Source organism: Ochotona princeps, chromosome 25, assembly GCF_030435755.1.
Source record: "Ochotona princeps isolate mOchPri1 chromosome 25, mOchPri1.hap1, whole genome shotgun sequence".
In the NCBI taxonomy this organism is placed as follows: domain Eukaryota; kingdom Metazoa; phylum Chordata; class Mammalia; order Lagomorpha; family Ochotonidae; genus Ochotona; species Ochotona princeps.
The window spans coordinates 30,780,170-30,793,274 of NC_080856.1; the positions used below are offsets into that span (position 1 = coordinate 30,780,170).

Below are 13,105 nucleotides of genomic sequence, written 5' to 3' on the forward strand. Positions count from 1 at the left end.
CAGCTCCCTGCTTGTCGTCTGGGAAAGCAGTAGAGGTCAACCCAAAACCTTGTAACCCTGAAGCCTTGTGGCAAACCCGCAAGTATTGCTGGTAGCCTGGCTTCTGATTAGCTCAGCTCCAGCCATTGCGGCCTCTTGGGGAGTGAATCATTGGATGGAAGATCTTCCTCTCTGTCTCTCCTCCTTTTTATTTCTGACTTTGCGTTCAAATATATAAAATCTTAAAAAGAAAAAAAAAAGATGACACTTTGAGTCCTATGTCTCCACTAGAATGCCTGGGTTTCAGTTCTGTACAAATACAGTGTATAGCTACTGCCCATACTGGGAGGCAGCAGACAGTGGCTTGGGTACCAGTGTTAAGAACCTGACTTATTTTTGGTCATGTGGCTGTTGCAGCCATGTGGGAAGTCAGAGTGGATGAAAAAGTCTGCTCCGTCAATAACATAAACACTAAATTAAGCTTCAAAAGCCTTCGTACATCTCCTTTTTGCTGACTTAAGGCATACATTTCATGAGAATATCCTCAACTTGGTTCCCCCTTTAAAATAGTTGCATGGTCCTCACTACATTCTTTTCGTTTTTCTGAGGTTCGAAACTTTGTAACAAACAGGTATGACTAACTGATCCTCTGACTCACTCTTTCCTCCTGAAAGATAGCAGTAGAATGGGGGTTGCTATTCAGAGTGGCAGCTGATGCCCTAAAATTGGAGGGTATCTATTGTGTTCTGTATCTTTTATCTAGCTATCCCCTTGGAGCATTAATATTTTCTTTACCCATCCAGAGCTCCATTCCTTCGTGACATATTAATATCATCGAAAGAAATGATTGATGCAGTCTGAGTTCTCTCAGCCTTGGCTACCTAGGGAGTAAAACTTTGGCAAAGGCCCACGTAAATTCTAAGACACAGCAGTTTCTTTTTGTAGCCACAAGTTGGTTTAGTCAGAGAATAATTTGTACCACCAAAAAGTCTTGTTGAAGTTAAAACTTTGGTGGCCTAGAGTATTTGTGACTGATTTCATAAGTTCTTTCAGTAAATATTTGCAGTGTCCAATTCTGGTGGCAGAAAGGGTAATTAAAGTTGTGAATGTATTTGATTAGTAAATAGTGTCATTTGTGCTCAGTATCTGGGACAATGGTCTTCTTTAAATTTTATTTTTATTGGAAAGCAGATACACAGAGAGGAGAAGAGACAGAGAGGAATATCTTTCGTCCTTTGATTCATTGCCCAAGTTGCCACAGCACCTGTGTATAGAGATTGAGCTTGACCCTGAAGCCTCTATTAATTGCAGATATTGAAATAATTCAATTGTGTTGTGATTAGTTTTTGATGGCAATTTGGTATTAAGCAAACCTAGCACATCTGGTGTTAAAAAAACAATCAGAGGCCACAGCTTTCACTTGATCTTAAATGTGTGGTGTCAGCCGAGAGCTAAATGCTGGAGGAGACACTGCAGGCTGTGAAGAGTTCCCAAGTCCATACTGTCACATTTCTGGCTGCTTGGGATTCTCAGTCAATTCAGAGACCCCCTGGGCACTGTGTCCTGAGTGAGAGTGATCCCCAAGGCCTGGGAACGTGGGGAAGCTGCTGAGTGTGGGTCTCCCTGTGAAGTGTAAGCAGGCTGCTTCCCAGAGCTCATTCTCTGTCATGTCCTGGTGCTTTGATTTCCAGTTTGCTCACTTAGGCAGGGATGTTGTGCCCTGATTGGAATGTTACATTTTTATTCTCTTGCATGGAATCAGCGTTCATGCAATGGTCTTGGTGAAAGAAAACTAAATTCTTGACAACTTGATTTTCTGTGAAGTTTTCAGTGAGAGTGTAAACAGTATAAACCGCATACTCATCTAGAAAAAAGCCTTTGTCCATTCAGGTCTCAGTCTCTTTGATCTTCCATCCCCAGAAGTGACTGAATCCTAGTACTGTCTGGTAATTAATGTTTGTGATTTCTTAAACTGAATTATTTAAATTGATATGGTGTGGCAAATAAATTTTTAAAACATTTCTTGTTTATTTTGTTTTTTTTAACGTTTTTGTTTGTTTTATTTTTTTATGCTAAATGAGTGTTCAAGTAAGAGACAGGGCCCGATGAAGTTGCCCGGTGAGGTTGCCAGAGCTCCTGGCTTAGGATTGGTGCAGCACCTGACAGTGTGGTCACTTCTCAAACGAATCATCGGTGTGGAAATATTTCTGTCTCCCTTCCTGTCTCTCTGTATATGTCTGACTTTTCAATGAAAATAAATAAATCTTTTTTAGAATAATAAGAGACAGAGCTTTTTTACCCACTGGCTCCCTATCCAGATGGCTAAAATAACCAGTGCTGCACCAAGCTGAGTCCAGGAGCCTGCAGCTTCCTCCAGGCCTTGCATGTGGGTGATCAGGGCCCAGGCACTTGGATGATCTTCCACTGCTTTTTCCAGGAAATTCACAGAGAGCTGGGCTGGAAGTGGAACAGCTCATTCCATATGGGATGCTGGTGTTGCAGTTCGTAGCTTTACATATTATACTGCAATGCTAGGCTTTGCTTTATTTTTTGATATGATGACAGTATTTTTCTTGCTTTTTATTTCTCATATGCTAATTCATTGCAAGTGTTTTGCATATGGGAAAATTTATGTTACACATAGTGGATAAATTCTGATGGTGTATGAAGTATGGGCAGTGTAGAAGGGTTACAGTCTAATATTTCCTCCATTTACACATATTTTGAGTTTCTCTAGAATTTGGCTTGACTTTTTCTTCATGTAGTGTTTAGTGAGATCTCTAATCACATTGTTAAATAGCAGTTACCACAGGCTCAGTAGCTGCACTGTTATGTTAACTCGTACTCATTGCTGTCATTGAGTGTGCACTTTCCTTTGCCTTTATGTGAGATTTTCCTTTGAAGAATGCACTGCTCTGTTTAGAATCATGGGGAAGAAGCATGTGGTCCTCAGTATTGCGTGTGAAAAGCTGCACCAAACAGCCATGCCAATTCTTGTTTTGAAATTATTTTTTCTCATCATTTTTTAAATAGTTATTGTTAGTATAATTTATTTATAGAAGTCATGAAGAAAGAGTGCTTGCTGGTTAACTCCTTAAAGTTCTGAAAATTGTGACATGTTCAAGGCAAAGACAGGAGCCAAGAAATGTGTTTCCCTTTTGGCAGGTGCAAAGACTCGCATACTTGAGAAATTTCTTGCTTGCATCCAGAGAGTGAGATTGTAGCAAGATGGAATTTGTTGTAGAGCAATAACGCAAACACAGGAAGTCCAGTGTAGGGTGAGTGTCTCCTAAGCAGTTTCTCATCCACTGCTACTAGATGTCCACATCTCCTCATTTTAACTGAATATGTTAGTTGGTGCATATTCTGTTCTCTATTAAGAGACCAAGAATGTATCTCCTAAATTTTTGTTTGAGTAGTTTCCCTAGATTCTGTTAAGTAAATTTGAAGATAATCTAAATCCAATTGTAGATAGCCCTGCCTCAGTTGTTTAGAAATTCAGGTATACTCCCAATTTCTTGAGAAGTTCAGGTATGGTGTTAACTGTTTTCACCTATGCTGTATGTAATTTTTGCCATTCTTTTTACTTAGTATCAAGAGCAACAATTTTCTTCATTTTTGGTAGTATCCTTTTGAATATCTATTTATATGTTAAAAGGTATCAGAATGGAGAAAGTGAATGTTTATACCATCATTTGGTGTCAGTTTTCTTTGAATGACCCAGCATCTAAGATCACATTGTACTTTTTATTTCATTTCTCTATTGTTTGCTGAAAAGGATGTGAGAGACAGCAGTTGCAATGTGATGTTCACTTTCCGATGTAGTTCCCTGCTCATGTGCTTGGAAGATAGAATAAAATGTCCCAGTTCTTTGGACACCTGTATCCCTGTGGAGCATCAGAATGGAGTTGAGGCTCCTGGTTTTGGCCTGGACTTTGCTGCCTCTTGTGGCTACATGGGGGGTAAACAAGTGGCATGGAGATCTCAGTCTGTCTTTGACTCTTGCTGTGTAATTTTCACATTTAAGGAAATAAATGAATTGCTTTTCAATAATCAAAAAGGAGGGGGTAAGAAAAATCCCAGGGCCTATGGAAATTTATCATAACATAATAATAAGAAAAGCGAAAAAGGAAATAAAATTAAGATTACATTTTCTTGGAAATAAAGAACCTAGCATGATAGCCTAGTTGCTACAGTCCTAATCTTGCATGTGTCAGGATCCTATAATGGCACAAGTTCTTGTCTCGGCTGCTCCAATTACTATCCAGCTCTCTGCTGGTGACCTGGGAAAATGTAGAGGAGAACCCAAAGTCTTAAGACCCTGCATGTGCATGAGAGACCCAGAAGAAGCTCTTAGCTCCTGGCTTCAGATCAGCTCAACTCTGGTTGTCATGGCCAAGCGGGCAGTGAACCGGTGAATGGGAGATGTTTCTCTCTGGTCTCTTCTCTGTAAATCTGAATTCTCAGTGAAAATGAATAAATACTTTACAAAATGAAAATACAAAAAAGAATTTAAAAAGTACTAAATGTATTTTACACTGTGGAGATTGGGACTATTTAAATTTTTTAGATATTGTTACTGTGATGGGATGATTCTGATTTATAAAAGTTCTACAGATTTTTGATCAACATGTACTTGAATACTATCGCAGGGTACAGTGCAGTGTTTGTGTACATATACAGCCTAAGCTGAGTAAACCATGTGCCCAGGCTTTCTATGTAGCTTTGCTTTTACAGCATACAGCATGCTCCCTTCCAGTTTCCTGAATCAGCTTATCCTGTTGTGAACTGTAGTCACCACACACTGGGATGGGACACTGGATCTTGTTCCTTCTGTCTCACTTTCTTTGCTACCTGTTCTACCTCCTTCCTTTCCCCAGGCCTCACTCTTCTCAGTCTGTAATAATCACCACTCAACGTGCAGCTGTGAATTTTTGACTTATATATATATAACATGTTAGATCTATTTGTACATTTTTCTGATTTTATCATATCCAGTTTCCTCTCTTTTGTAGCAAGTAACAGTATTTTATTTTTAATGGCTGCATACAGTTGTCGTGTTCATTAGGTTTCATTATTAAGAAAATGAGGGAAAAGAATTCAAAAGCAAACAAAGTTGAGTCTCTGGATTCCTATTTCTGTGCATTTTAAAACCTTTTGTTATTTACTTTCTTGGGGAAAATATTAAATTGAATAACCATGAAAAGTTGGCATTAATATTTGATTGTGTATCTTGAAGAAAATATATCAATATACCTCCAATTGAGTTACCTTTGAAATTTTGGTTTGTTCAACTTATATATGTACGTTATTAAATGAAGCATTTTACTGCATGTTTTCAGTAAGATGGTTTTAATAATGCTTTCCTTCATCCTGCTTGTGTGAAGTATTTGGTGTGTTGATTTGCATTTGTTGCCCCATTTTCTACATCCTCTGGCTAGATGCACTTTGATTATCATATGTGCATATATTGGTGTTGAATTCACTTTATGTGTATTATGTAAGGAATTTTACCTTTGTTTTTATTAAGCATACTGGTTTATGATTTTTATTAACTAGATTTATGGTTAAGAACGTATTTTAGAAGAAACATTAAAAACAAATACATGGATGATTACTAATGCTACAATGGAGATTGTATTTTGATTGAGCAATTACATTGTGTTTCTCAGTTTAAAACACAGTCAGGTGTAATTTAAGTCATCCACTGTTGATTCAGTCTAATTTTGGAATCTAAATATTGTTAGGTGCACATTAAGTTTGGAACTGTTTTTTTCCTTTTTAGTGTTTTACAATAGTTCTAGAAAATTTCGTGTTGATATGGTATAATTTAGTAGTGGAAACACCTGGTGTTGACATTTGGTTTGAAAAGATTGTGTTTCTGATTCATTATTACTTACTGTTGGCTTTGTCAGCTTTTAGTGTCTTTCTTTTTTTTTTTTTTTTTTAAAGATTTATTTTATTTTCATTACAAAGTCAGATATACTGAGAGGAGGAGAGACAGAGAGGAAGTGGAGCTGCCGGGATTAGAACCAGCGGCCATATGGGATCAAGGTGAGGACCTTAGCCACTAGGCCATGCTGCCGAGCCCTTTAGTGTCTTTCTGATGCACTTTTGTAAGCTAATACTAAGTATCCAAAATGATTTACAACTTATTTGTTTATAATTATTGTTGGTAATCCCTAGTGATCAATTGTATTTCTTTTATTTTTTTTCTTTTTTTTTTCCCAGTAAAGATCAATTTTATCAGTATGAAAGGTAGAATTATAGAGAACGAGGGAGAGTTAGAAAGTGAGATCTCCATTTGTTTTATCCCTCTCCAAGTGACCATAATGGCTAAAGCAGGATCAAGTTGAAACCAGACGTCAGTGGATTTTTCCAGTTCTCCCACATCAGCACAGGGACTCAAGCCTTTGGGTCATCCTCTGAATTCCAACATGCATTAGCAGGGACCTGGATGAGAAATGAAGCAGCCAGGACTTGGAGTGGCATCCACATGGGATGGTCACATCACAACCAGTGGCAGAACCCACTTGGTCCAGATAGCCCTGATCCATTATACTACTTCTTTTTTTCGCTCTCTTATTGTTGACAATCCTTACATAATTATGGCAGAAAAGTTCAAGGGCTACAGGATAGTGGGTAAGAGTATTATTTCCACATTTTTCTTCCTCTATCTGGGATAAAGGATGAGATTCATCTATACTTCTGTGACAGCAGTTTTAATATGTTCCATTTCTGCTTTTATGTACTTCAATCTACCTTTTTTCTTTCTTTTTCAGATTTATTTTATTTTAAAGATTTATTTTTCTTTATTGCAAAGTCAGGTATATATATAGAAAGAGTAGGAGAAACAGAAATATTTTCCTTTTCGATGATTCATTCCCAAGTTACTGCAATGCCCATGCTGTCCCAATCCAAAGTTAGGAGCAGAGCGCTCTTCTGGGTCTCCCACACACGTCCAGGGTCCCAAGGCTTTGGGCCATCCTGACTGCTTTCTCAGGCCTCAGACAAGGAGCTGGATGGGAAGTGGTACTGCTGGAATTAGAACCGGCATCCATATGTGATCCCGGTGCCTTCAAGGTGAGCACTTTAGCTGCTAGGCCACAACGCCCAAGATTTATTTTCTTTTCATTGGAAACTCAGATATACCCAGAGGAGGAGAGAGAGGAAGATCTTCCATCCTTTGATTCACTCCCCAAGAGACCACAGCAGCCTGAGCAGCTCTGATCCAAAACCAGAAGCAAGGAGCTTCTTCTGGTTCTCTCACACAGGTCCAGGGTTCCAAGACTTTGATCCATTTTTCACTGCTTTCCCAGCCCACAAGCAGGGAGATGGATGTGAATAAGGGCTGCCAGGATCAGAACCAGTGCCTATATGGTATCTTGACTCTTGCAACACGAGGACTTGAGCTGCTAGTCCACCATGCAGGGCCCTGCTTTTTCTAAATCTAGGCTTATTAATTTTGTCTTTTCAAAGAATCAGTATTTCCATCAGTATTGTCTAATCTAGTTTATTCATTTCTTCACCAATCTTTAATTCTAATTTCCTTTTACTACTCCTAGATGGTTTTTTATTTTCCTGGGTCTTTGAGATCAGTAATTAAGTTGCTTATTTGACTTTTATAACCTTTGGTTTCTGTATTCCTCTGATAGTGGGTTCTTTCTCATTGGCAGGAAGAAGTATAGTTGAAAATTTGTCATAAACTGTACTATAGAATGTGTCTTGAATCAAGTTAATTAATATCTTATGTTTCTAATTGTTGAAAGTTGAAGAGCAAGGTGATGTTAGATTTGGTTTCTGCTGAGGTCACTCCCTGGCCGACTCACAACCCCCATCTTGCTATACCCTCATGTAGTCTTTCCTCTGTCCATGCGCATCCTTTTCTAAAGGAACCTAAGGCATTTTGAAACATTCAGTTACCACAGTTTCTGGTTATTACCTTCTTTAAAAAACGTATTTGAAGAAAATTCAAGATTTGATCAAGGCAGGAAGACTTAGTGTTATTTGAAGTTAGAACTCATTTCTCCCCCCACCCCCCTCCTGCATCATGACCAGGTCAGGTGTGAACTGCCCTCCAGGCAATTGCAACTGAGAACCCAGACCTCCACCTCCTGCTGACTGCCAGCAGAAGACCTCTGCTTTTTCTATCCTATGTTGCCTGTTGCCAGAACCATGCTCTGGCTGAGTGGTGCTGAAAGGTATGGGCCCAGGGCCTGCCAGGGTGATGAGGCTCTTTATTGATCCTGAGGACACCTAGATTGCATCTTCACCATATGCAGTGTCCACTGTGGGTGAATCTCTATAGAAGCAGCACATTTGCAGTGACTTTTATTAGAAATACTACAGGTATTAGGAAGAAGTCCACAGAGGACTGGTCTTTTCTTTTTCTGTTTTGAAATATATATTCTGTTAAAATGTATTTTTATTTGAAGGCAGCATTACAGAGAAAGAAGCAGAGACAGATAGGGATCTTCCATCTGGTGGTTCCCTCCCTAACTGTCCTCATTAGCTGAAGGTGGCCGGTGGTAGTTAAGAGCCTGGAATTTATCTTAGCTCTCCAACATAAGCACAGTTGCTCAAGGACTTGGACCATCCTTACTTCTTTCCTATCCATTAGCAGGGAGCTGGATTGTAAGCGGAGCAGCCCAGGTTGCAGCAGCACCCATATGGGATGATACTGATGGTGGATGCTTAGCCACAGGATGCTGGTGCCATCTTGTTGTGTGTTTTTGTTTTAGAGGCCAGGAGAGAGAGCATGAAGAGAGAGATTACTGTCAGAAGCTGGTGTCCTACACAAATTCTTGTACCATATTAGATTAAGTTAAAACTGGGTAGTAAAGAGGCATGTATGGCAGTACAGCAAGATTATCAAGTGATGTTAATACCTATATTATCTTTCAGGATTCCTAGCTCAGGATTTGGCTACTTTTAATTAGCTATTTCCTGGATAGACAGCAAAAATGTGCCACCACTATCCCTATGGGAGCATGGATAGAATTCCTCATTTTTAGCTTTGGCCTGACTCATCTGTATACCTGACTTTCCAATAATAACAATAACAACAATAACAACAATAATAATAATAAATCTGTAAGAAAAAAGGCGTTCCTTCTTTCTAATTTTGATTTGACTCAGCTTGGCTCTTGCAAATGTTTGTAGCATGAACCACTAGACGTAAGCTCTTTTTGCATTTCAAGTAAATAAATAATTGTTACTGGTTGAAAGTTATGTGTTAAATCTAAGTATTCAACATAACTGAGATGTGTACTTGAACTTCACATTTCAGTGTTGCCCTGGTGTGGACTTGTGCAGGCAGCTGTAATGAAATTGGGCATGGTGCTTGCATTCAAACCAGGCACTCTGGGTTGTGTTGATCCCAAGCAGTAAGTTTACCGCTATGATCAACTCCAATAGGTTTTAGAAGGTAAAAATATTTGAAAATTGATGGTGATGATGGTCATAATTGAAGGACAATGAGTTTAATTTATAAATTATCTGGTGAGTTTTTAAGTGATTTTTGACATTGTGAAAGAATGCAATAACTCATTTCAAAATTTTCAAGTGTATTTTACTATTTCAAACTCCAATCCACAGTAAACATGGTTTTCCTCTATAGGTTACTTTGCATTTGAACATAAGTGTAACCATAAGGGATGGTCACACATCAGTGACATGAATTACAGTGATTGTTTCAGCTCCAGAGTTTTGGGGAAAGGGAACATTAATGTGATTGTCTTTTGAAGAATGGGTTACAAAATGAATACTTTTTTAAAAAATCTGTGATCAAACACCAATAGTACTTGGGAATATTTTCAGTAGTAATGATTCAAAAAGCCTAACCTTTGAGGCTTGCATTGTGGTGTTGTGTGTTATATCACTGCTGGTCATACTGCATAGAATATTGCAGTGCCAAGGGATAAAGCAAACCCCGGAGCCCATGGGTGTATCATAAAATTAAAAATACCCTGCTACTCTACCAAACTTGCATCTGTTTTAGCAGCCTCTGTATTGAATCTCTTGTTTTTTCTATGCATAGGATCATATCATCTGCAAATAGTGAAAGATTGACAACTTCATTTCCCATTTCAATTCCTTTGGTTTCTTTTTCTTATCTAATAGCCTCTGTGAGTACTTGTGGTAGTATGTTGAATAGCAGTTGTGATAATTGGCACCCTTGTCTTGTTCCAGGTCTCTGTGTAAGGGGTTCCAATTTTCCCCCATTCAGTATGATGCTGGGTATTTCATATATTGCTCCTAGTGTGTTGTGGGTATTTCCTTCCATGCCTACCTTGTTTAGGGTTTCTAGCATGAAGTGATGTTGGATTTGTTGAAAGCTTTTTCTGCATCTATTGATACTATTATATGACTTTTGTTCTTCAGCGTTTGGATGTGGTGTATTACATTTATGGATTTACGAATATTGAACCATCACAGCATTCCTGGGATGAATCCTACTTGATCTGGATGAATGATCTCTTTGTTTTTTTGAATTCCATTAGCTAGGATTTTGTTGAGGACCTTAGCAGCAGTGTTCATCAGGGAGATCAGTCTGTAGTTTTCCTTCTCTATTAATTCTCTATCCGGTTTTGGGATTAAGGTGATGTTGGCATTATAGAATGAGTTTGGAAGGGTTGTGGAAGGGTAGTGGCTTTTCATTGGAGGGGATGATATTCTTCCAGCTCTACTTCAGGCCAGGGATGGTTTCCCAATGACACTGTTGAATGTGTCTGGACAACAAGATGCTGGAATCTGCATGGTCCAGGCCCGCAGTGAAGGAATCATGAATCGATATAATCTGTACTACTGTAACAATATGGACGAGTTCAATATGGGGGGGGGGCTTTTCAGAGGAGTGGGGAAATCCCAGATCCTGTGAAACTGTGTCATAAAAAGAAATAAATTAATCAAATGCAAAAAATACATTAAAAGTAAAAATATAGAGGGAAAAAAGTAGAATGCCCAAATATGTATAAAAATTTCAGTTGTAGCAGTGTCTTTGTGAAGTCCTCTGAATTGAATTTGAAATGTTACTCTTTATTACTCACAAAAATATATCCACACATCTACTTAAAATATGTTGTTCTAGATGCAGTATGTTTCTTTGTAAACATTTTTATAAATACTATGTATGTTTGAAAGGTAAATTGCAGAGAAAAGAAAGATGTTTCATCACTGGGTTGATTCATTCCAAGATGTCAGGGTCCTGCCATGCTTAGTCCAGCAACAGGAATCCATCTAGATTTCCAAGGGGGTTCTTAGAACCCACCCACTGTGTTCCAGGCACAATAGCAGGATACTGCATTGGAAGTGTTACACAGCCAGTAGGCATAAAAAGGCATTTGGGTATCAGATATGATCTATCCCAAACAGCATCCCAGCTTCCTGTATCAGGACATTCACTCATTCGAATCTAATGGTTTTCTCTTGCTGTTGCCTAATGTAACTATTTAATGAGGGAGAATAAAAAGAGTTCTCAAACTATGTTGCTGTCATATTTATGGATGTTCTATGGGCTGAGGCAAATGAAATGGCAAAGTCAAGTGTTGTTGAAGGTTTAGGAACTGGGAAGTGTCATTGAAGACTTGGGAACTTTCATTTGGAACAATTACTAGAAAACTTTATAGATTAAATACTATATTCAATTTCATATATAGTTATAGAGAAAATTACTTTGAATGTAGAAATATTGAAGTACTAATACCACCCAGTTATTTTTCTGAAACATACATTTTAGTGACAATATGGTTTTTCTATGGTATTTTGTAATTTGAATAATAGTTGTTGAAAAAATAAGTTAGTGCTTTGCAATAACATTATGACTTGCTTAATTTGTTAAAAATTTTCATTGGATAGTCATATTTACAATAGCAGAGACAGAAAGATCTTCCATCTGCTGCCTCACTCCCCAGGTCACCACAGTGGTTGGAGCTGAACCAAATGTAAGCCAGGAGCCAGGAGCTTCTTGTGAGTCTCCCCAACGGGTGCAGTCTCACAAGGTATTGGGCTGTGCTTGACTGCTTTCACAGGCCACAAGTAGGGTGCTTGGTGGGAAATATAGCACTGAGAATATAAACCAGCATCGATATGGTATCCCTGTTTGTGCAAGGTGAGGAATTTAGTCACTAGGCTACAGCGCCAGTCCCAGTAACATTATTTTTAAATAAACAGCAACTGTTCGCATTAACATAATGATTACTTGACTTTAATCACTGCCGATTATTGAAGTTATCGATACTATGTCAAGGATGCCTTCTTGTCACTTGTAAGGCACTGTTCTTGCCCAGGGAAGCTGAGGGCTTTCATTTCTCCAGCAACTGTGTCTGCCTCCAAGTTGACATTGCTTAGCACAGTAGGAACCACTGAAGAGGCTAGGAACAATCAAGACCAATGCATAACTCCCTGTCTCCACCTTCTCTTGCAGGAGTAGCCCTGCAGCCTGCAACATGAGTCCCCGGCTGGAGAACACCAACACACCTTCAGTAAGTTCTTTGTTTGCTTCTCAGCTTGCTTTACATTGTATTTGGGGATCATGATGATAGTTTTTAAGCTATAATGAAAAAAAATGTGAGAGAAAGAAGGTAAAATTTTGATAACAAAACATTGGAACTGTCAAAGCTGATTGAAACTTTCTCTCCAGGTTCTGTTTCATATATATGCATATTTTAAGATTTATTTATTTTTATTGCAAAGTCAGATATACAGAGAGAAAGAGGGACAGATTTTCCCTCCAATGATTCACTCTGGGCCCTATCTGAGATATATTGACAGTAGTTTGATTTGGTATTATAATGAATACATGGGCCCAATGTTGTGGCCTAGCAGCTAAATTCCTCGCCTTGAATGCAATGTGATCCCATATGGATGCCAGTTCTAATACTGGAATCCATGCTTCCCATCCAGCTCCCTGCTTGTGGCCTGGAAAATCAGTCAAGGACGGCCCAAAGTCCTGGAACCCTGCACTCGAGTGGGAGACCCAGAAGAGTATCTGGGCTCCTGGCTTCAAATTGGCCCAGCATGGGCCATTTTAGTCACTTGGGGTTGAATCATTGGACAGATGATGTTTCTTTCTGTCTCTCTGTCTCTTCTCTCTGCCTATCTGACTTTGCAATAAAAAATAAATAAA

General features: G+C 38.8%; 1 protein-coding gene across 1 annotated transcript in view; it reads left to right on the plus strand.

Annotated features, from left to right (window-relative positions):
• Positions 1 to 416: 416 nt before the first annotated feature.
• Positions 417 to 13,105, plus strand: part of LOC131483350 (zinc finger protein 334-like) — a 107,322-nt gene continuing 94,633 nt past the window's right edge. Inside the window, exons 1-2 of the mRNA XM_058681286.1 lie at positions 417 to 434; positions 12,404 to 12,461. Coding sequence (XP_058537269.1) covers positions 418 to 434; positions 12,404 to 12,461 — 75 coding nt within the window. The 5' untranslated portion in view covers position 417. The remainder of the gene's footprint in view (positions 435 to 12,403; positions 12,462 to 13,105) is intronic.